General features: G+C 42.3%; 2 protein-coding genes and 1 pseudogene across 4 annotated transcripts; 1 reads left to right on the top strand and 2 right to left on the bottom strand.

Moving 5' to 3' along the window:
• Nucleotides 1–1,632: 1,632 nt before the first annotated feature.
• Nucleotides 1,633–6,830, top strand: LOC133922662 (putative adagio-like protein 2). The gene is made up of 2 exons (XM_062368074.1): nucleotides 1,633–2,105; nucleotides 4,612–6,830. The coding sequence occupies exons 1-2, from the start codon at nucleotides 1,879–1,881 to the stop codon at nucleotides 6,209–6,211; spliced, it is 1,827 nt and encodes a 608-aa protein (XP_062224058.1). The 5' UTR covers nucleotides 1,633–1,878; the 3' UTR covers nucleotides 6,212–6,830.
• An 873-nt stretch (nucleotides 6,831–7,703) lies between these two features.
• On the bottom strand, nucleotides 7,704–15,976 carry LOC133922663 (uncharacterized). Of its 3 annotated transcripts, none has more exons than XM_062368077.1 (3): nucleotides 15,441–15,976; nucleotides 9,108–10,090; nucleotides 7,704–8,110 (listed from the first exon to the last, which is right to left on the bottom strand). In XM_062368077.1, the coding sequence occupies exons 2-3, from the start codon at nucleotides 10,031–10,033 to the stop codon at nucleotides 8,074–8,076; spliced, it is 963 nt and encodes a 320-aa protein (XP_062224061.1). In that variant the 5' UTR covers nucleotides 10,034–10,090; nucleotides 15,441–15,976; the 3' UTR covers nucleotides 7,704–8,073. The 3 variants fall into 3 exon arrangements, with proteins under 3 accessions (XP_062224061.1, XP_062224059.1, XP_062224062.1); XM_062368075.1 differs by lacking the exon at nucleotides 15,441–15,976 and adding an exon at nucleotides 11,324–11,844; XM_062368078.1 differs by lacking the exon at nucleotides 15,441–15,976 and adding an exon at nucleotides 11,254–11,328.
• LOC133923257 (probable LRR receptor-like serine/threonine-protein kinase At1g51880) lies at nucleotides 15,752–21,715 on the bottom strand (annotated as a pseudogene).
• Nucleotides 21,716–24,480: the final 2,765 nt, after the last annotated feature.

Below are 24,480 nucleotides of genomic sequence, written 5' to 3'. Positions count from 1 at the left end.
CATGCATGGCGATCAGGTTATCTACGGGCACAGAGACCAGAACATGTGTGCAGATATCGATCGGTGCTTGGATTTCACGGTGGTGAACGTATAGCTCGAGGGGTAGCTCAAGACGTCGAGCGAGGCGAGCCGCTATCCCCTGGGCGCCGGCGCCAATGGCGGGAGGCTCTGTGTGTATTCGGCATCTGATGCAGTTGGGCTTCTCTTTTTTTTCTCTGTATACCGAAAATCTATTTTTAATAAATAAGATATTAAATATGCATGCTATATTTATAAATATAGTAATATATTATCTATTTTTACAATATAGGTTCCATATATTTTTCTATTTTATCAATACCGTATACTTTTTTTATGTTACTTATATATTGTTATTGTCTTTTTGTGAGCGATGGCTTAATGTTACTGAAACTATCGAGCATCTCTTCTTACACTGCTCTACAACTTATGTTGTTTGGGGTTCACATCAGATTAGAAGAAATGTAAAACTTAATATATTTATGCATATACGGTTTATCTTATTCGTTCACCTCTTAACTTGATATTTATTCATCCTATCATTTTTTTATAATATTTTCATCTATTTTTTTTACAAATCTCAAAGTAGGCTGTTAAGCCATATATGTGCGTAACGTCATGTGAATTTTGTGTAGATCTGGTCCCCTGGAACGCGACTTTTCCAAGCCACTCTACCGGCCGAGGTCTGGCCGGACGTCGTCCTCAAAGTCATGTGCCGTTTGTCCATGCTTCTTTCCCACAACCATAAAAATCTAGTCTAAGTGCATCTTCAACCGACTACTCATATTTAACCCCCTATTCCTCTTATTCAGGGACTCCTTATCCAGATTTCATTCCCTACTTCTCAGCGCGTTCCAACCAGTCCCTCATATTTGACCCCCTATATTCGAATCACCTCTATTTTATTAATATCTGGTAACTCTCTCCTCTCTCCCTCTCTCTCCAGAGCCTCTCTTCCGACGCCGGTCAGAGCTCCCTCTCTCTCCCCGCTCCTTCTCTCTCCCTGACCTCCCTCTCCTCGAGATCCCTCTCTCCACACCTCCACGTCACGGGCGGGCAGGTGAGGGGGCGACGACGCAGCGTGGGCGGGCGAGCGGGTGTGGGGAAGCGCGGGCGGGCAGGCGTGGGGTAGTGCGGCGGTGCGGGAGGGGCTGTGCACGGGCGCGGCGGCGCGGGTGAGGGGCCGAATGAGGGGTTGGATGAGGAGCCCCTAGATGTAGGGGGTGAGGGAGAAGATTTGAGAGCTCCTCAAATAAAGGGAGTTGGATAGGGGGTCGGTTAGAGACCAATTTTCATCGTTTTTTCCTAAAATATAGAATAGAGGGTAGGAAGAGAGCTCGGTTGAAGATGCTCTAACACTCTGGTTTTGAGGAGGCCAGCTTCTTTAGAGCACAAAATAACCTAAAAATCAATTTTTTTCATTGTGATCATTTGTTTTTTACTTTTGATTTTAAAGCTGGAATCCATAATCAAATCAAAATGTTTTTTATTATCATTGTATTGTACGAATTATTTGGTAAGTCCACGCTAAGATTACATGGAGGTAAAAGATTACACACACTGTGAACCAGAAAAAGGTTTGAACCGTCCGTCCACCCGCACCGAAGATCCGACGGCCAGGATAACCCGACGTGCCCCTCCGTCTCCCTCAGCCAGCGTCCACTCGCATCGTCGTCGTCGTGTCGTCCTCCTCCCCGATTAATCAATCCACCGATAAGCCGAGCAAATCAGCAGCAACCGCCGCAGTATAAATCGGCCCGGGCCTCGAGCCCTCCGCATCGCGCTCCGATCAGCTAACCCTAGCGGCGAGACCCGCACCGCCCCAGCGTTCGGCCCGGCATGGGCTAGGGTTTCCCGGCGATGGAGTGGGACAGCGACTCCGACGAGGAGGAGGAGGAGGAAGAGGCGGTCCAGGCGGGGCCTGGGGATGTGTCCCCGGGGTTCTCTCTGGCCATCGAAGGCGTGCTGGGCGCGTGCGGGATGGTGGTCTCCGACGCGCTGGAGCCCGATTTCCCCATCATCTACGTCAACCGCGGCTTCGAGGACGCCACCGGGTACCGCGCGGAGGAGGTGCTCGGGAGGAACTGGTAACTACCTGGCCCGCCTGCTTCATTTCGATTCGACACCCAAAATGTTTCAATTCGAGCTTGTTGGTTCTGTGCTGGTTAGGTGCAGATGGGATTAATTGACTTCATTCATTGCTAGCCTGGTAGAGGAGGTGCTTAGGCTGGATAGGTTGTCGACCTCGGAAAGTTTTTTAGTGTGTTTCTTTTTTGTTGTTTTCTGGTGACCTGAAAAATATTTCATAGTCCATAGATAATCTATGGATTGGAATTGGCTGGCTGGAAGAGTGGTAGGAGCTAATTTAACTGGTTTGCAATGTCGATATGCATTCAGGTATTAGTTTTTTGTGTGTGCCAATTTTAGCATCATGAAGGGCTCTATTGACATGAAAACTGTAGCAACCAGAGTCTTGGTGGTGTTTGATTTGCAATCTAATGTAAAGATGTTTTTGTTTCTATATGACGTGCTGGTTTTAGGTTCTCCTTGGAGAAAGAGTTAGTTTGAAATGTTAATTGCCCCCAAATCAATTCTAAAGGTTTATTTCACCAAATTTTCTTTTTGCTAGAAGTGGGAATTAAGATGAAAATTCTCCATTGTCTAAGGTTTGAATTGTTATCCTGGGATAATCAGTAAGGAGAAATTTGTTTAGGCTCAGTATAATTTTGCACAGCTATGCGACGATGTTTCATATGAGCCAAGCTATCCCTTGAGAGAGTTGGTTTGTTTTTCTTCATTGGTGTCGATCGAAACATATACTGAAGCTGGTTCGTGAAATATTTTGTTAGGCAAAATTAAGTCAAAACAGCAAACTTATAATTAGGAAAAGGGCTATTTTCTCTGAGTATAAGTTTTTAGGGATGCTTTTCCGAGAAGTAATCTAGGTTTGCCTATTTTCACTTTACTTCAATTTAAGTTTGCTTGGAACTAATTTTTTACTTCATAAGTTGGTAGTGGTCTTAATTTGGAAATACAGCTTTTCAGCACATATGGTGAAACTAGTACCTCAAAATTGATGGAGTTTGTCAGATAAAAGAAGATTGTATAGCGACTAGTGGTGACTAGTTGAGTAGATAACAGGTGCAGTTAACCTGTAGATTGAGGATTTGTGCCAAGACTGGAAAATTTTGATTATGGTTACAGTTACTTGAACGGTCCTGTTGCGAACAGTTCCATTTCACATATGTTTTTTTAAGTTCAGTCTTGCAGCAATAGAATTTCATCAACTGGCTATTGAATTAGAACTTTATCAGTAACTTTTTAGGAATATTTGTTAATGTTTGGCATGATGCTAAGGATTGTTGGCACTATACATAATGCTCGTGATGAATATAAAACTTTTTGCTCCTGACGTTATATACTACTACACTGCTAGTATCTAAGGTATTTAGCAAAACTAGGATCCTGCCCTGAGACCTTCGACAAAGTCATATCTGACAAGGTGGCCACCACAATTTATTTACCAGTGGTACTAGTAATTGAGTTTCTTCAGCAACCAAATACGAAATGCCTTAAGGAGGTTTGATGGATATATGTGGACCTGGGTTTGGATTGACATGAAAAGTTGTAGAGGAAAGGAAGAACAGGCTTTAGTTAATGGATTAAATAAGGTGTGTACTTACAAATTATCTGTAGACACATATGTTGGCTATTCTGACATTTGTTCGTTTTTGTATGCAAATCATAGTTGAGAATTAACGGTAGATGACTAGAAAATGGGATTATTAACGCTGGCCTTCAGTACCATGATTCATGTGGGTTCAACCAGCTAAGGCACACTAAATGTAGTCTTTAGTATCACTGGGAAAACACCTTGGGAACTCCTGAATAACATAACTTTCTTTGTTGATATTGTCTCAAATTATGCTCACAAAATTAAATATTAAATACGTGCAGAATGCTACTACCTCCGATCTCAAATATAAGTCCATTTAGGTTTGTTCCAAGTCAATTTTTTTTAGCTTTGACCATCGATAACTAAAAAATCATATAGATTGACAACATAAGGTTGATGTTAGTAGATTTGTCATGAAAAATACTTTCATGATATATAACTCTTTCTATTTGAATTAATATATATTTATAGATATTATTAGTCAAGGTGCCATATTGGAGACCGTGTCGATGTCCTAATGGACTTATATTTGGGATCAAAGGGAGTATTACTCAACTGCTAGTGAAAAAAGTTAAATTTCATGTTTTCTAGTTCGGTTGACCTAATACAGTATAACATTTTCTTTCTTGGGACAATTCCTTATTTGCCATTGGAAAAAAATTGCAATCCCTCATTTGCCATTGAAAAAAATTGCAATCCCTTATTTGCCATTCATGTGTCAATGACATGTGGGGCCCACCTATGTCACTGACGGTGGCAAATAAGGGATTGTGCAAAATTGCAATGGCAGGGAAAAAATATCTCTTTCTTTTGCTTTTGAATGAACCTGAAAATTTAACATGCTATTTTAGTTATTTTACTTTTACAATGTTCACTTGTATGTCTTCTTTACTATTGTTATGCTACTTCTTGGGCAGCCGGTTTTTACAATGCAGAGGACCATTTGCCCAGAGGAGACATCCCCTTGTTGATGCTGCAGTAGTTACTGGGATTCGGATATGTTTAGAGAAAGGGATAGAGTTCCAGGGTGATCTGTTGAATTTTAGAAAAGATGGTTCTCCATACATGGCGAGGCTGCAATTAACACCCATTTACGGCGATGATGAAACAATAACACACTATATGGGCATTCAGTTCTTCAATGATTCTAATGTTGATTTGGGGCCATCGCCAGACTCTGTAACAAAGGAACTTGCAAGATCGACATGGATTGCACCAGATAACACTCCCCAACCAACTTCAGTGGGCAAGGGTAACTCCTGGGAACATTCCAATCTCTTCCTACTGAGTGAGGAGGTGCTGTGCCAGAAGATCTTGTCAAGACTGTCGCCCAGAGATATAGCATCTGTAAACTCTGTTTGTAAGCGACTGTATCACATCACAAAGAATGAAGACCTTTGGAGGATGGTTTGTCAGAATGCATGGGGCAGTGCGGCTACTAGGGCCCTTGAGATTGTGGCTGGATCAAGAAGTTTGGCATGGGGACGGCTAGCACGAGAGTTGACCACCCTGGAAGCTGTTGCCTGGAGGAAATTGACAGTTGGGGGTGCAGTGGAGCCATCTCGCTGCAACTTCAGTGCTTGTGCTGTAGGGAACCGTGTTGTCCTTTTTGGTGGAGAAGGTGTCAACATGCAGCCAATGAATGATACATTTGTGCTGGATTTGAATGCCAGCAAGCCAGAATGGAGGCACATCAATGTGAGCTCAGCTCCTCCTGGTCGCTGGGGCCATACCCTATCATGCCTAAATGGATCACGATTGGTTTTGTTTGGTGGCTGTGGGGGGCAGGGGCTACTCAATGATGTGTTCATTTTGGATCTGGATGCACAGCATCCAACTTGGTGTGAGATTCCTGGCCTTGCACCACCAGTTCCACGGTCATGGCATAGCTCTTGCACATTGGATGGAACAAAGCTGGTGGTTTCCGGTGGCTGTGCCGACTCTGGTGTGCTACTCTGCGATACTTACCTTCTAGATGTAACAATGGAAAAGCCTGTTTGGAGGGAGATACCTGCATCTTGGACTCCACCTTCTAGATTGGGGCACTCACTCTCTGTCTATGATGGAAGGAAAATTCTGATGTTTGGTGGTCTTGCTAAAAGTGGTCCTCTACGACTCAGGTCTAATGATGTATTCACATCGGATTTAAGTGAAGGTAAGCCATGCTGGCGGTGCATCACTGGCAGTGGGATGCCAGGAGCTGGTAATCCTGCTGGAGTTGGCCCACCTCCTCGCCTTGATCATGTTGCCGTGAGCCTTCCTGGAGGGAGAATTGTGATATTTGGCGGGTCTGTGGCAGGTCTTCACTCTGCTTCACAGCTTTTCCACCTGGATCCAACTGAAGAGAAGCCTACCTGGAGGATTCTGAATGTTCCAGGGCGCCCTCCACGGTTTGCCTGGGGGCACAGCACTTGTGTCGTGGGAGGGACAAAGGCAATAGTTCTTGGAGGACAAACTGGAGAAGAGTGGACGCTAACTGAAATATATGAGCTTTCTCTGACAAGCTCCTTGGTTTGAAGAGGGGAAGCCGCCCCGCCCAAGCCTCCAGCTTTCTAGAAGCGACTGAAGCCTAAAATTTTCGCAAGTGCGGCCTCAGAAATTGGGGCAGATACTCTCTTATCAGGGTATTGTGTATGCTTGGAACGAGATGCCTACCCCAAAGTGGATCGAACCTGGTTTACTTATGCAATGTCTCGGAGTTGCCTCGCCTCATGAAGTAGGAATAAGTTACCAGTGCTGTTGTTTGTTTGGTCCACTAAGATACAATAATTATCATCCATAGGCTAATCTCAGTTCTCACCAGATGTTTCCTGCACTCTAGAGAAACCAAAGGGCCCGGCGTTATATAAATGGAATTCCTGGCGCAACACGCACACGGTGCACTCCTGGCGCAACACGCACACGGCGCGTTTCGATGGCGGGCCTGTGACACCGCCCTTGGTGACGTGAAATGATGTTGTGTTGTTCTGATTTTGATCCATCACTTGCTCCTTTCCGGAGAATCTGTAACACTGCCTCACTGTTTGTGTTCAATTTTCCTTTCAGTACTTTGTATTTATAGCGGTATTGATAGAACTATTCATCTTGTTTACCAAACATGGAAGCACAATAATTTCATCTAGCAGCAATTTGTGTACGGTCTCTGCTATTCCCTTTTTGACTGGTGGCTTCCCTGGTCGGGCTGCCCTGTTTTCTTACATTTATCGAATGTTGAAGTCTCACGTTGATGATGACCTGACACTCAGGGTATGAACGTTCGTATGCCTCCTTATGCTGGGGCAGTCGGCAGACCACCAGTTCTTTGTGCTGACCGTATGTAAATCACCACACAGGCTGGTTTCTAGTCCTTTTTCTGCCCGTCGTTTCGTTTTCTTCTTGGATTCTGCATTTATTTCCCTCAAGCAATGTAATTGCACTCGATCTTTTTTAGGGCAATCGTAATTGCACTCATCTTGTATGAATATTAGTGTTAATATTTCGATGAATTCGAGATATAGCTTAGACCAGGAGTCCGGTAACCGGTAGAAACCAGAGCGCTTCTTTCTTCTTTCTCTAATAAAGGATAGGCACAATTGTGCGTAACAAAGGCGATTATAGTTAAACGACTGCTGTAGAGAGAATCAACCCTAAGGCATCGGCTGCCCATCCTAGCAAGCCAGGCATCTTCAAGCCATTGGATGAGTGTAGTCAACCAGAATCAAGTGGGCACACCATGGAAGCAATCAGAAAGACATTACCAGTTCAGCATAGCACGAAAGCTCTTGGTAAGCCCCAGCAAAGATAAGGCAATTCAGCACGAAATCTGCTCGGGAGCCCAGCAGCAGCAACCAGATCTTAGCAGTCTTTTCGTCACCTTCCAACACGGAAGCTCTTCTACAAGTCCAGCAGCAGAAGCAAAGCATCCATAACCTTATCAGTAATCCAACACCCGATTTGACAAAACGAGCCATTCGCATTCGTCACATTCCAATAATTTCCAACAGTATTCACTAGGGAATGAGAAAGCATGGAGAACTAAACAGTTGACAAATTCACGGGCATTTCCTGTAGAAGTTGCTGTGTTACATTGCAGCATTTCGGGATACAAGGCTTTCCCGAACAGAAAGCTTAATCAACATTGCTATAAGGTAGGAGCTAAATATTTACACCAAAGAACCTAAATGATGATATCTGCTGTGAATCAACAACAGAGAAAAGGTTTCCTACTATCTTATCTGCACAAGAAATTCAGGCTGGGACGGCACCTTCCAGGATGGTCGAGAGCATTTTTTCTCCAAAAAGAAAAAGAAAACATAGAAATGAGCATAGGTACGCCGATGCTGATTGTTTCTGCAGCCGATATCAATGTGGCTTTCCTTTCGTTTTTTTGCCAGTTGATCCTAGGAGTGCGAACGACGGTGTCCAAAACTGGGTTCTCTGGATAGAGCAACGATAGAATGCTTATTAGAGACAGAGAGTGCATAAAAAAATAATTTGTTATAGCTGTAGACTGTAGTGTTAATAAGTGTTCTACACTTGTATTTGTGTTACTTTTGCTCACTTTCAAAGAGTATGCTCAAGACATTTCTCAAGAGCTGAAAACAAAACTAACTGTTGATTATCTCAGGTTCTACAGTTATCCAGAAAGAGGTGTATGCCAACAGTTCACATTTCACCGTGCACATTGTGATCAACAGGAGTAAGGTGTAATAGCGGCATAGAGCTGTGAACTGACCAATAAATGCGTGTGAGAATTCAAGGGATCACTGGACTCGTATATAGGCCATGCAGCCTCTCCAAACTCCCAAAGACAGCAATGAACATAGCATTATACAGCCGCGTGTGCAACATGGAGAATACAAAAGAGAACTATATCTGTCTTGATGTTTCTATGTTTTGTGTCTGCATATTTTTGTGATCTAAACCATATAATCGCTTGTTGGTTGTGATTTCCGGCCCTAACTAACCTGGCCAAAATTAGGGGATAATGGCCCCACTAATGCGCCTGTGATAGGTGGGCTTAACCGAATTCTGGTTTCGGTCCAGATCACCTAGTGCCACATATAAAAAGGGGGAGCCGGCGGCCAATCGATCACCATATCATTTAGGCTCATGTAAACCTTAACATACCCGATCTAATCGTGGTGCTCCGGTGACCGAAGATTGAGTACCACCTCGACCCATCGCCGGCGGCTACACCAGCGACATCTCACGCTCTACATCAACACCGAGTACGACTACACCGACAACTACGACGTCACGCTTGCATCAAGCAGGCACGGGTCATCACATAAGCAACTTATGGCTTCTCCTAATCAAGGTCAGTTAAACGATTCCGCTGCCTAATGACGTGCTTAGTGCTTAGGTTAAGCAATTGAGGTTCACATCGCTAAGTAACAACAGAAGCAGGAAATAGCAACATAAGCACACAAACCTGTAATGACTGGCCATTCTCCTGGATGCTGCAACTCTAGGCATGGCCCCTGTGACTATATACTCGTCATCAATTTCATCAAATCTGAGTTCTCTTATGTCAACAGATCTTGTGGGCACTTCAAAAGTAAAACTTTCATGACTAGATCTATTGCTGTTGCTGCTCCCATTACTCCTTTCCCTTGTTCTTGCTCTTCTTCGGCCTCCTGGAGATCTACAGAATGCCTTGCAAAAAAGACAGGATGTCCACCAGTTTCCCCTAACCCTGTGGAAAACTTCATAGTCATCTCCAGTTTCATCATCCCCGTATTCGATAACATAATCTCCCAAAACTATACTATTAGGAACCTGTGCATGTATTGTGCTCAAGACATCTATTATCTCAGTGGACTGCTGCAAATTATCCCAATCAACCCGGCGAGCAGGATCAATTTCCGAAGGGCGTGAATTTGGATGTTTTTGTTGGGTGTGCTTCTGAAGCTCATGGAAGTTACCAACATATGAGCAGCAACTCTCTTCACAGCATCTTTTCTTTTGGTTAAGATGCAAGCGAGCCTTGTCAATAACAAACCACCCAATCACATCTCCTCTACACAATGGGCAAGCTGGGCGGTTACTTACATGAGATGAAATGATATGAATGCTATCAATGGGAGCCACAGTAAGAGACGAGACTTTCACATTGGCTGGTAGTCCATGAGCACCTTTAAACCTCTCGAGACAGTTTGAACGAGTCTGGTCAGTGTCACATATGAACGGTCTACAACCCTTCTCATAAGAGGTGCACCTCAATAAGACTGCATTGTGAGGGAAATCCAGACAAATTGGGCATGTAACATCCTCCATCCAACTTTGATCAAATTGTATCTCCGGGTCAAAGGAGCCGGGCTTTGCCACCTTCTTCATCACCAAATTCGCCGAACCCATGCTGAACCACTGCCAAGGTAGACGTTGACACTACAGATTGTATCTTCTGATAACAGCCTGCACAGAATTAAGCAGCAAGTCAATTTAACCTCTCAGCCCTCCAATTTAGCACATCCGATGGAGTTCTCACAAGCAATAAAGCCACAAACTTTGCATTTCCATCACTACTCGAAAAATATCATCATAAGCCTACAAGGATATGAAAAACTACCTCAAGGCTAAAATAGATGCCGTCAATCATCCTATTATGCGCACAACCAAACTTTAAAAACGTTGACCATTAATATGCAAGAAGTATTTCGGTTTGTCACTTGGAAATAATATTACTACATTTACATCTAACGTAATTAGGGGCTATTGCAATTTTTAATATTTTTTTTCTGGAATATAATTAGAAAAAACCAATGGCATTGGAAGCTAAACAACAAGAGATTTGATGCAGTATTGCAGCACCTTTCCAGATCAGCCTAATTAAATAGATACTGTTCCAATTAGTTGTCCTCACTGGAGAAATTATCTAGCATTTCATTTGATCAAGTAATGATCAACTGCAAGTCATTAAACACCTCGGTCAAGTTTGTAGTACCAAAGGATGCCAATCACATTTATTCTCTTTCAGAACGTGGAAAAGTATGGACCATAATGGTCTGGCTACGTTTCCAAACATTTCATTTCCACTGTTTATCACCACCAAAAACACAAGCTATCTCATTATCATAACTAACCAATCAATCAAATTCTGCAAATAAAGGACACAGTACCGAAAAATTTAAAAACAAAAATCTAAAAACCACTCGTTAGGGATGGGCGTGGAGCGATCGGTGGATCCACTCTAGTTTAACTAGTCAAAATGACTAAGTTAGTTGATTAAGTTGAACTAGAGTGGATCCAAATCCATGCCCGTCCCTACCACTCATGGCATGACGAATCAGATGCAGTAGTGAGTTAATCCACACCATAAACAAAAAAAAAAAAAACTGGGATTGACAAATTCATCAATCTCGATGCAGAAACTAACCAAAACCAAAACCAATCCCAACCACAACCAATTGCCAAAACCCATCGACTAAACTACCCAACGCATCCACATCCAAAAACTCAACTCACAAATTTGAGGGATAGCCTCAGAAAAGAGGCAAGAAACGGTTCAATCGGATGCTAAAACCTACAAGTCTACTGCACGACCAAAGAATTCCTCGAAATAAATCACAACAAAATACCCCAAAAAAACAATCGGCGCACAACCGCAGATCGCCCAAGAATCGCCAAGGGGGAGGGTACGAGACGTACCGCTGCGTCGTCCTCGGGGGCGGGCGGGCGGGCGGGTAGGTGTCGGAGAGAGCTCAATGAACGGAGGACGCAGAAAGGGACGAGGTGAGACGTCCTCCTCGCCTTACTCCCTGACTTCCCGTCTCCCTCCACGTCTCTCTCTCCCCTCTCAGGGCGGAGAAGAAGACGAAGACGAAGATCACGACGTGGCCCACGCACCTGGCCAACAGCTCGGGGAGCTCGCGAAATTAAGGGGATGATGACACGGCCAAAGGCGAGCTATCTGGCCATGGCAACACCCCAACGGAGAGGAGGAGAACCTTCTTTGGTTTCTTCTACCGTGAGGAGTGTTTCTTGGAGCTAGAGCCTAGACGTGGGTCGCCGGAGGCCGGCACAAGCAACCGGAAAAGAGGTGGAGGTGGACGAAGGCTTGACGAGCAGCAGCTGGTTTTGAATGATTTGGGAGCATTTCTCGGAGGAGAGGGAGACTAGAGAGTAGAGAAAGAAGGGGATTGATTGGCAAGAGAGTGGTGATTTTTTAGTGTTCTTTTATTAGGTAATGGGGTCCCCTTAAGAATTAAAATTATGTGGTATGGTATATTTTGCAATCCCCTCTCGGGCTTTTTTTTTTTTTCTGTTTTTACCGCTGTCAGAAACTAAAAGTTTGAAGTCAGAATAAATAAGGTCGGAGAGAAGTAGTTTATAGATAAATTAAAAGTCTGTTTTAAAAAAATAAATCAAAACTGAAAAACGCTTTTATGAGAAGCTAAATATTTATTATAGAAGACAGTAACTTATTTTTAAAAATAACTTTTAGACCAGCTAAAAACATAGTTTTTTTTTAAAAAAAATCTAAAAATAGAAGCCTAAATAAATAGACTTAGATGGTAGGAAAAATATTTTATTGAAAGTGACGTTACGGACTTACGGTGATATGATAAAAGAACCAGTAGCAAATAGCGAAGACTTCACCGTGTTTCTATTTATTTTTACATCTTCTCTACATGGAATTATAATTGTGGAACGTTCAAGCTTGTTTCTCAGGTAAAATTCCACGACTTTCTGTTAATGTGAAATTCGCGATCTTGTAGGTTGCATGGATTTTATTTAGCCTCGATGCTTTTTACATGAAGAAAGGTTAAATGTATTTTAGCAAAGCTCCCAATCAGGAGCGAAAAAGTATTTTACCTCGACACGGAGTATATATGCAACCGGAAATCAAACATTTCTTGAATGTTCACAGTCTCAACCACTATAGATGGAATATCAAGTCGTCATGAAAAGACAATGTATTGAGAGCTGATCAACCGGTTTGGCCTTCAGCTATAAGAATTTTAGAAGCCGATCATTTCCAGCTCTATAAACTTTTAGAGTTGAAGCTATAGATAATTTGATTATATTTGGTTAAACTATATTAATTTAAAATAGATATTTAAATCATATATTTTTATCCTATAAACTCTAAAATTTTTATGAATCTTGAAGCTAGAGCTCTATCAAACATCTTCGTAATGCACTGCTACATTAATATGCACCAGATGCACAAATAAAGGAGGGAACAATACAGGAAGTTGTCTTAAAAAAGAAAAAGTACTGTTTAGAACACAAAAATTTCTTAGGAGTCCTACATAATTTATACTAATTTCTATGAAATTCATACGAACCAAAGCCATCTTCCACTATTTACTCGATCAGTCTCTTGGCTTTCACGCAGATTTGTCGCAAGGACAGAAGGCCAAGAGACTTGTTTCCCTAATCTGAACTTGTGGATCACATATTTACATTATTTTCCGTTAAAAAAACATATTTACATTATTTAGCACGAGAGACAAGATAACTGCAGGCCAGGGCACTTTCAGTAACCCCTAGATCCCTAACCCACCTTTAGTCTCAATTTGTATATTGTAAAGATAAAAAAGGTTAAAAGAGAAAAAGAAAGTGACTTATTGTGTGGAAAGAATCAGAAGGATGTCAGCAAATGTGGATGGGGTACTGTAGAGCTATGTAGAAGAGAATATGCCAGCAAATGGGCGGTTTCTTGCATCCATTGTAATGTAGGTGCGCTACTTTTTATCTTCTTTTTATTAAACTTTAGACATACAAACAGAAAGATGTTGACTACATATATTGTTTTATTTCTGAAAGCTCGTTGAGAAAATAATTAACCTTATGGTATGTGTTGATTTTAGGAGGCTTTATCTCATAAAATCAAAGGCAAATCTAATAATTATATATTTTTATTTTATCCCTAAAAACCTTCATACCCTCATTGTTGAAAAGAAAGCCAATTTTTAATTTGCATGTTCATGCTGCAAGCTTCTCACAGTGCTAACGGTCAGTCGAATACAGTATCACTGAGCCGATCCAAGTTCGAAACGCGACATCCTCTTAATGAAATCCCACGATATGTCCTCCCCACAATGCTCATTTTTTTAGTCTGCATGTCCATGCTGAGAACAATACAGAGATAAAGTGGGTTTTGTACTAATTAAAGAACCACGAAAGAATTTATCTAGGAATAATGTGCATTTGAACTCGGAACATGTTTTTAGTCGCCATTGATACAATTTTCCTCCTTTTTAGGCATTTATTCAAGTCAAGAACGTTGAAGTTTCGTTTGACGTTTTGTGCATTTGTATACTATCAAATTTGACCTTCATGCTTTTACAAGAAAGTTAGTAGAAAATTAGAGAAGTACTGTACCACGAAAATAAATTCCATGACGAATCAATTTTCACGTGATCAATAGAAAATTCCTTTGACATTTTAGTGGCCAAGTTTAATTTTTTTATTACAATCCCTAAAATATCATATATTGTGAAAGTAATTAGAAAAATATGTGCGTATAAATTGTGTTGACCAGCTACCTAACGTCCTTGTTTTCTTTAGTTTTTAGAAAAGTAAACCGAATCAACTTCTTGAAATAGTGTCTCATAACAACTACATATAGATGCATCTATGATAAAAAGCACAGAAAGGTACATAAATTGAGTTGCAATGTCTTGATGAGATACGAACTGATCGAGACTGGTTAACATCACACCACGAATTCACGATAGACCCAAATTGGAATTAATTTTTCATATATTTGTCTGTCTGTTTTGTCTTCCCCAGAACACATCGCATAGGAGAAGCATTATGTTTTTTTCCCCTTCTTTTTTGTTTGTTTCAGATAAGTAAGTAGCTACTTTCGAAAACATTAGCTGATAACAACGCTAAATCACACTACTGAGCCTACCTAATTGTCCAATTAGACCAACCTTTAACCCTACGTCTCCATCCTCATTTCGTGCACATTAAAATCGAGCACCTGATCAGAGCATGCAAGATAGAATATCGTGGTCGTTCGGCACAGTGTGCCGACGTGTTTCCTTGACCACACGAGTTCAACGACTGCCATGGTTGGTAGATCTAGCTGACAGTTTCTCCAACACGTACGCACACTTGCTTGTACACACGCGTCAAGCATGCACATATATTTATGCGTAGTATTTTTAAAACTCTGTAGTCAAAATCAAACTTGTAATTCGGATTGATCTCTGTGCTTCTCTCATGTACATGTACGACGGCGTAACATTTTTTACGACATGAATCTTAACTTTTTTATACACTCTTCGTCTCTAGATGAAATGCGTGTTCATATCGTTGTGTAAAAAAAAATTTAATAAATAAGTGAAAGGCCCAGTATAGCACGTATCGATTAGTTGCAGACGCAGGACTCCTTCAGTTGTAAAATGTCTGCAGTTACGTGCAAGGAATGAGTTGGTTAACAGCTTACTCAACGGTTTGACATTTAACCTGATTGTGTACTATACCAAGCAAATCACAGGAGAACCACCTATAATTTATTGGGAAAACTTACGTAAGTTCAAAAAATCTGGACATGACTATCGTTGCATCATCACCATATCGACCAAAAGTTGAGGTCAAGCAACATCAGCAAGGAAACATTGAACAAATTGAAGTGCCAGTTTCAGGTTTCAGCCAGAGGATAACCCGATGCATGGTTGTAACCCATTTCAACACCATTTTATACTAGTTTCTCAGCACTTCGTCTAAGCAACGGCCAGAAATTTGAGAATTTGCAAAGATACACGACGCAAGTTCCATAGGAATGGAAAGTGAAGAGTGCTCATACCTGAGTAGCCTCTAGTACTTCAGGTCTTCAGCAGTAAGATGAAACCTATCTCATTGCAGGACCAGGAGCGGCCCTTGATATCTCTCGGAAAATGCAACTCCACAATATGTTGTGCACACAATGCTTAACTGTGCCGTCTGCCGCTGCTTTGAGATTCGGAAATGTCCAGTGCAACTGTTTCTTCACTGTTTTGCTTTGCTTCAAGATCCATGCGGTGAAATGTTCAGACGACAGCCGAGATAAGCATTGTGTACACACCACACCACCTTTGGGTATCTCCCGACGTTTCCTTCTACCTCAAATGCACTTCTCTAGCTGACATAGCTCAGATCATCACCGGCCAAAGCCGAGTTTCGCTTCCTGTCACACCGGGCCTCGAGCTCTATGCTCTCCTCGATCTGTGCCAGTTCCCTGGAGACTTCTCGCTTGCAGTGCAGCGCCAAGTCGACGACTTTCTAGACAGAGTTGATGTCGTAGTCACCTCCCATCCTTGAATCTATGATGCTCTCGACGTTACCGTGGTCGAGGTTTCGGTGCACCCACTCACCAATGGATCCGGATCCCCAGGCTTCACAGACGCGGCGCTATAGCATTACTGTAGCACTAGTTTTGATCCACTCATTTCCAATCCAACGGCTCACAACGGAGTGAAGTCACCGCTATGAAGTCAGGGGATCTCCGTCCCTCGCCAATGTGGATGCTCACGCTCTCGTTTATCGGGACCACAGGGGATGACCTGTGATGAGCTCCAGGAGAACGACACCAAGCTGTGCACATCGCTCTTCTCACTAATCTGGTAACTGCGGTAATACCTACACAAGATCCACAGGATGCAGAGGAATAGTTTAGCTACTACTCGGTAGACATGTTAAAAAATCTTTCATTCCTAAAAGACAATGCAACCGAGTAATGTTTCCCCCTCGAAGCTGGAAGTGGTGAATGTAGGGCAAGAAACTGTACAAGACGTACTCGGGATCTAAGTAGCCCATTGTACCAGCTGGTTCAGTGGTGATATGTGTTTTTGAGTCACTGAAAGCCTTGGTCAGACCAAAATCAGCAATCTTAGTCCCAAGATTTGAGGTCAAGAGGATGCTCCTACTCTTCACATCTCTGTGAATCAATGCGGGCTTACACGAGACGTGCAGATATTCCAGACCTGCAATAAAGGAAGTACTAAAGTTATGTAACAACATACAGCTATACAGGCAATCTCATAAAGCTAGATGGTTCCGTTCTTACCTTGAGCAGCATCAAGGGCGATTTGAAGACCTTGCTCCCAAGTGAGTGGTTTAGTAGTAGAAGTGTCTAGGCGCGTCCACAGAAATTGAACACAATCAGTTTAGAGAAGTTAAAAGAAGATGTCGAGAAATTCATGCAATAAGGTTCTGATATAAATTCTTATTATGGTGGACCAACCGAGGGTCTGCCGGACCCAGACTTGATACTTTCTAAAATAAGTATGCATCTACGCACTGAGTAGCTGCAGCTGCTTTAAGATCTACGAACTGCTTCTTTGAGAGCTGTAGCATTCCTCTGTAATTTGAATGTCAAGATAAGCACAGAGCTTATTTCTAATCTAGGACATCTAATTATCTAAAGCTACGATTAGCTGATATAAGCATCTATATTTGAATAGCTAAGATGAATAACCTCTCAGGTGATCCTGCAGGTTCCCTTCAGGCATGCACTCGTAGAAAAGAGCTAGATGATTTTTGTCCTTGCAATAGCCAATCAAGGAAAGCAAGTTCTTATGATGTATCCTTGTCAAGTGTTGAGCCTGCAGCATCAGAAAACAAAAGCAGGACATATGTTAAGAATGATCACTAAGTGTACTTTTATCTACAAAACCATAAAAAAAATCTTGGAACCACTAGTTCATCAGAATTCAGAAACAAATGGTTAGACAAGAAAAAAAAAGGATGCACGGAAAATTTACTGGAATCTGTCAGTATATTTCATGGGGAGAATATTAATGGAATTCTGAGACATCAAACTTCTTCAAATTGATTTCATTTTACCTCAGCCAGAAACTCTTTACCACCCTGTGAAGATGACTCAGACCGCACTTTCACAGCAACTGGGTTTCCATTCTCCAAGTAACCAAGGTAGACAGCTCCAAACCCACCTTTGCCAATCTCTTGGCTAAAGTTCTTTGTAATATGCTTCAGTTCTCTGTAAGAGAATTCTCGGTTCTCAAGTAATGTTGTTCTCAAGAGAATTCACAGGCCGGGTATAGGTATTGTTCTCAAGTAATGTTGTTCTCAAGAGAATTCACGGGCCGGGTATAGATATTCCACTATTCCAGACCTGCGATAAAGTAAGTACTAAAGTTTTGTAACAACATACAGGTATACAGGCAATCTCATAAGCTAGATGGTTCTGTTCTTATCTTGAGCAGCATCAAGGGCGATTTGAAGACGTTGCTCCCAAGTGAGTGGTTTAGTAGTAGAAGTGTCTATGCCTGTCCACAGAAATTGAACACAATCAATTTAGAGATGTTTTTTGAGGGAAAAATCAGTTTAGAGATGTCAAAAGAAGATGTTGAGAAATTCATGGACTTGATACTTTCTAAAATAAGTATGCATCTATGCACTGAGTAGCTGCAGCTGCTTTAGGATCTACGAACTGCTTCTTTGAGAACTGTAGCATTCCTCTGTAATTTGAATGCCGAGATAAGCACAGAGCTTATTTCTAATCTAGGACACCTAAAGCTACGATTAGCTGATATAAGCATCTATATTTGAATAGCTAAGATGAATAACCTCTCAGATGATCCTGCAGGTTCCCTTTGGGCATGTACTCGTAGACAAGAGCTAGATGATTTTTGTCCTTGCAATAGGCAATCAAGGAAACCAAGTTCTTATGATATATCCTTGTCAAGCGTTGAGCCTGCAGCATCAGAAAACAAAAGCATGTCATATATTAAGAATGATCACTAAGTGTACTTTTATCTACAAAACCAAAAAAAATTAAATTGGAACCACTTGTTCATCAGAATTCAGAAACAAATGGTTAGACAAAGAAAAAAACGGATGCATGGAAAATTCACTGGAATCTGTCAGTATATTTCATGGGGAGAATATTAATGGAATTCTGAGACATCAAATTTCTTCAAATTGACTTCCTTTTACCTCAGCCAGAAACTCTTTACCACCCTGTGAAGATAACTCAGACCGGTTTCCATTCTCCAAGTAACCAAGGTAGACAGCTCCAAACCCGCCTTTACCAATCTCTTGGCTAAAGTTCTTTGTAATATGCTTCAGTTCTCTGTAAGAGAATTCTCGGTTCTCAAGTAATGTTGTTTAATATTTAGGACCAGTATTCCTTTTCTTAGCTGCATACAAATGGAAAAAGTATTCCAAGGCAACAAATACTACCAGTGTGCGGTGCACTAGACTGAAACCATTATTTCCTCCTAACTTTATTACCTTTTTTCTTGAGTATTCGTCGCAGCACAAGAATTAAGATGGCAAATAGTGCAATGATGGAAACTATTGGAATGATTACTGCAGCGATAAGTGGCCCCTTAAATTTCTTTTGACCTGATCAGCAGGCAGTACTGTCACCACATAAATTTGAATTATTGCCAACACTGGTAGTATCAAAATGTACAGGACAATTCACACTAACATATGCTTCCACAATACTCCCAATAAAAAGAGTGCTCTATATATTCAGTTATCAATCAGATCTAAATATTAACTAGGCAAAAGTAGTACTAACACTGTTCTCAGATGTGCCTTTTAACAACCCCCCCCCCCCCCCAAAAAAAACTACAGGGAAAAAGTGATCCCATAAGAACACACTGGGAGGGAGTAAAATGCAAACTGAAATTCTTCCTTGCCTTCCTAGCGCAGATGAAAAATTCAAAAACAAAAGCAGAATTTTGTTTACTACCGAAGTTATGATAGGGTCCTAATTTGTCTGACTATTACAATTGATACCTGATAGGCATACCTTCTGCTTCCATATTAAATGGACAGTACAAAATTGAGGAACAGAATTAAAATATAACCACATCCTCCAAGCAGTTTGAACACTTATTTTATTATTTTGAATGCTTTTCTTTAAACAAATAATACCAGTTCACTCTATAATTTGGTAACATGAATGTATAAAACAGACCTTAGTGATAGAGTCCCTTTTTGGGATTTTTGAAGAAGACTGTAAGGAATTGGTCCACTTGGATCATTGCTGGGGAGATCCCTATAAAGAAAAATCATGGCATAGGAGAAATTGTTCTGTCAATATTCTGAAACTGGAGCAGATATGTAGTAAACTCACAGAAACATTAGTCATGGAAGTTGCCCAAGAGAATTCGGAATAGGACCAGTCAAATATATTTTTGCAATACAGTTCATTCATTTAATTAAAACTGTATAAAAGGTAGTGCGAAAAACAACCATCCTTTTTGTCAAAAAGAACAGTTTGCAGACACATAATTCATGCGAAATATGCCTAAAATGAGCGGCTTTATTCATCCATAAAGATGTTTACTTTTCGTTTTCCTATTTATTTTCAACAATTTAACAAGCTACCCAGGCACTCTGAAAGTTTGCATCATCACAATTCTAGTTTAATAAACCAAAATGATGATTATATTGGTCTAAATTCAAAAATCACCTGATTATCGAATTGTCGGTCGTCCCCATGTTAAACCGATTGGAATTGATCAGGACAAGAGATTGACTAGCATTTGCCTATGGGTAAAGAGTAGTCTTCAGTGGCCTCAAATCCAGCCCAGAAATAAATGGAGATCCCATCCCTTTGTCCACCAAACAGCTTGAAGGTAACCAAGAGGAGCACAACTATGATGTCCATCCAATTAACCACACTTGCACCACTGAACTTTACTTCATGCCAATAGTTTGCTCCCAGATACAGATCAAAGACAGGAAGCTTGTTCAGGCCATCATAGTTTTCATAGTAGAAGTATGCACGAACTTGTTTACGGCAACCAAGGATCTCAAGGTGCAGCAATTCCGCTTACGATCAGGAAAGAACCAGACATTATAATTGCGCATTGCAAGTGATGGCTTGATGTACTCTGAGGTGATGTTGTGGTTTTCTCTCGAGCTGATGAAACCATGGTCCGAGACATATATTATGCTTGAAGTGAGATCTTGGTAAGAAGAGTTCTCCGGGATGACACAATCAATGCTTATGAAACATGGAAACAAAAAACTTGTTAAAAGTACTCTGCCAAACACACCATCATCAAGATTCAAAAACTTGTTAGCGTCTACAAGGATTGTTCATAATCATATAGAAGAATATCTGAACATGCTTTAGTCAAATTGTTTGTTCCTTTTTGACATAATATTAGCTTTGCATTAGGCATTCAAGCTATCAACCATGTACTCACACCTTTGGAATGTACACATACACATGAGCACTACAAGTGTTTAAAAGAGTTGCATAATCAGGGGCAACACACCTCGGTTATCAGGCTGGCGACTGGTATACTGCAAGATGTAGAATAGGAGAATTGTAGCACATATCTTCATGCTTCCTGTTCAGGAGCACTGAACATAAAGAGAGGCCTTCTAGCCAAGAGAGATAGAGACTATATATGCATATGTACAAAGCATATCCATGGGACTAAGGCACTAACAGGTATTTATGCATGCATATCTTACTAGGTTGTCCTAAACCGCAATTGTGGGGCAAGAAAGTCAACGTACAAGGAACTATGTCAGTTATTATCCAATTAAAACAGCTCTTGTTATGCTACTTAATTATGCTCCACCAATAGAAAGGAGACAGGTACAGCATTCTTGCAACTCTTATAATTGATCAGGCTCTTTTCTTTGCAATAGTGAAATTCTGTCTCTCGTGATTACCAACACGAAATGCGCCTAAAGTTGACGTATCACACATGGTGGACCCCGGCCCCCAGGGCTCGGGCCGGGCGTTTCAGAATATGTACTAATCCAGTGTTTCTCAGGAATAGAAGTGACCCGAGACTAAGCAAAACCGATTCCATTGCAAACTAGAAAAATTGATTCAGGAGACAGTTGATGCTGACATAGCTTCAGTGTGCCGCTAAATACCTCTTGTTTGTATCTTGTGGTGCATATACTAATCACTGCATGCTATCAACCTAATGACCTGGTACAACATACTAACAAGAAGATCATAACGAATCTTACAAAAGTGGCAAGCAAAGATACACTATATAGTATTCGACAATTTCCTCGTTTAATATCCTGGTGATAAGCATTGAACCTTCAACCCTTCATTCTATACCAACAACTTCGATGGGCAAAGAAAACGAGACCGGCAACGAGACCAGGTGCTCACATCACATGGAGGCATGGAGCCTACCAGTATAGCAGAGCGAATATTTGTGCAGTGCACGGCAATTTCGTACCTGACCAGGAGGTGCGCGACGACTTCGGAGACCCTAAGGGTCGTCACGCGCAAGCACGTGCTGCACGTCCTTCCCAACGACGACTTGACGTCAACGCTCAGGTGAGGCCAGCCGTCAGACGCCAGCCAGTGGTCGGCAGCAACCAAACGAGCCACCATTTCCCACGTCAGCTTTCCTTGACCGCAGTCCTCAGTCCGCATGTCGGCGCGCACCGCACGAGCCGCCGCACCGACGTCCCGCGCCAGGCACACGTCGGCAACAGAGGAAGTCGTTACCCTGAACACACCCCCCGCGCGCGCGCGCGCCGACGCGGCGTCAAGCCGACGAACGTCGACGCGCATCTCATCCGGAAGCGGTTCACCTCGTGTGCGCGCGCGCCAGTGCTCACGGAGACGCATTTCTTCGAACACCTTCGGCGTCGGCGGCGAAGGCCGGGGCAGGGGCAGCGGCCACGGCATTCCCTCGAACAACTGTCGAGCAACGTTCCGCAGCACGCAGGGCAAGGGCCTCGAGATCCAGCTCTTCAGCGGACCGGCCCATGTCTACTGGGCCGTGATTTCTGGCATGCGGGGCCCGGTTGCAGTTCCTTACGGCCTACCTGTCAGCCTTTCCCGCTTGATCCAGTCAACCCCTCCGTTCCCACTAATAATCACAAGATAAATTTCGCGTCATAAAATTAATCGTAAACCGATAAAATACAAAGTGATTTCTGTTTTACATCGCTGATTCAATTTTTCTTTGAAAGGAGACTTTTCTCGACTTGTATCTATGCTCCTTTAGGGGTGAAGTCAGTCGAGAACATCACCAGGTCAGCTCTGTTAAACGCAGGATCAACTCCATTAAATTACGATGATTAAAAGTAATTTGTTAAGGAATTATAGAATTCTGTTGGGGTCGGCTGACTCCGATAAAAAGGGTTGGCTCCGCTCCTTTTATAATTTATTAATTGTGATTGATTCCGGCGATCTTCATCATTTATCTAAATTAATCAAATAGTTATCGTGTAAAGTTAGATCATTTTTCTCTTTTTAAAAATACATTTAATCTTATATTATTTATCTTACATATCTAGACGTACAATATTTACCTTTCATGTATCTCACTACAAAGAGAGCTTGGTACTGACTGTTGGCTTTCCATTTGCAAGGAAAGAGAGAGATTCAAATCTATATTTAATCTTCTATTATTTATCTTTCATACTTTTTCTGATTACTATATACTTGTGGAGAGTTAATCTCTGATAATACTTCTAGGGTATACTAGACAATGAGTGCATGATCGACGTGTTTGGTCTGTGTGTATGAACTCAAGAACACTAAGGTTATTCAGATTCAGGTCTCCCTTGAGATAACAACCATACGTCCTACGTATTCTTTTATAGATAGTCTGAAACTGTTTACAGATATATTCCTCTCTTCTTACAAGCTCAGTCATAACTTATTTATATAGCAGGAGTGGTGTAAATAAAAACAGATCATGCCAACAACGTGATCGGTCTAACCCTGATGAAACCAATTACCCCTAGCTAGGGTAGGTATGCAGACCCCACACTGGTCGACCAACCTGCCCTGTCCTGTCACCCCACGTCACATGCCTGCCTGCAACGTCATCCTGTCTGCCGTGCGGCGCTACGCTTGTCTATAACGCCATCCCATAGCATTTAATGCTACAGAACATGACACTACCCATCTACGTCGGTCAAGACTTCGTTTGCTGGAGGGGGTGCCTGGGGAAGGAAAACACCTGAGTAGATAGTATTTAATGTGACTTGATAGGTTAAGATGAAATATCTACCATATGACCAGTGAAGCTAGTCGCAGAGCTTACCTCCGTGGCCAAGGGCTAGTTGCGAGTCTTCCCTAGTCACGCGATAGGGCCGCTAGCTGACACTCCCTTGGCGGACTCCCTCTAGCGGGGGACCCTCTTATTCTATACACCGACAGTAGCCCCTAAGCTCCCCTATGGATGTGATCGGTTGTGCAGTTCTCCATGTGGTTGTGGTCGAACCTGGCCGCACCACTTGGGCCTCAGGTGAACAAGAGTTTAAGTCAGTAGTGGTCGTTGACACAGTCTTTTCTCGTGGTGGGCCTAGAAAACTGCATCCCGAGGGGATGTTAAAAACAGAGAGAGAGAGAGAGAGAGATCATGGGAGAGAGAGAAAAAGTGGAATGTGGGAGAGACAATGATGGCCGCTAGACCTAAGGGAATTTTTGCTTCTCCTACGTGGCTTTTCGAATTTTGAACTGGCCAAGCCCCACGGTGATTGAGATACCGCAACCATCCTATAAATATGGGCGTCGATGGCCCTCTGCAAGATGCTCCACCACTATGTGACCTCCATTCGTTGGAGAGGACTCAGGTCAGATTGGTATATTTGGCCTTTTCCCGAAATTTTCAGCTCCAAGCCTTCTCCTAGGTCAGAGTTTCACGGTTTGCGTCACCGTAGGGTCTTCCTGAGGTCGATACCTTACGCCTGATCATAGACGAGGTCACGAAGATCACCTGGGAAGTTGATCTTGCTGCCTGTATGTCCTCTCCGTGCCCAGCACCGCTCTAGCCAGCCATCAACTCGGTCATGAAGTCGACCCAGCTGGCCACGGAGGCGACTAGACTGCTCGGAGCTAGGTATCGACCGCGGGCGGTGGTTTTAGGAGCTGCACCTGTCAA

Source organism: Phragmites australis, chromosome 6 (assembly GCF_958298935.1).
Source record: "Phragmites australis chromosome 6, lpPhrAust1.1, whole genome shotgun sequence".
NCBI classification, from domain to species: Eukaryota; Viridiplantae; Streptophyta; class Magnoliopsida; order Poales; family Poaceae; genus Phragmites; species Phragmites australis.
This window is presented reverse-complemented; position numbering and strand designations above follow the sequence as displayed.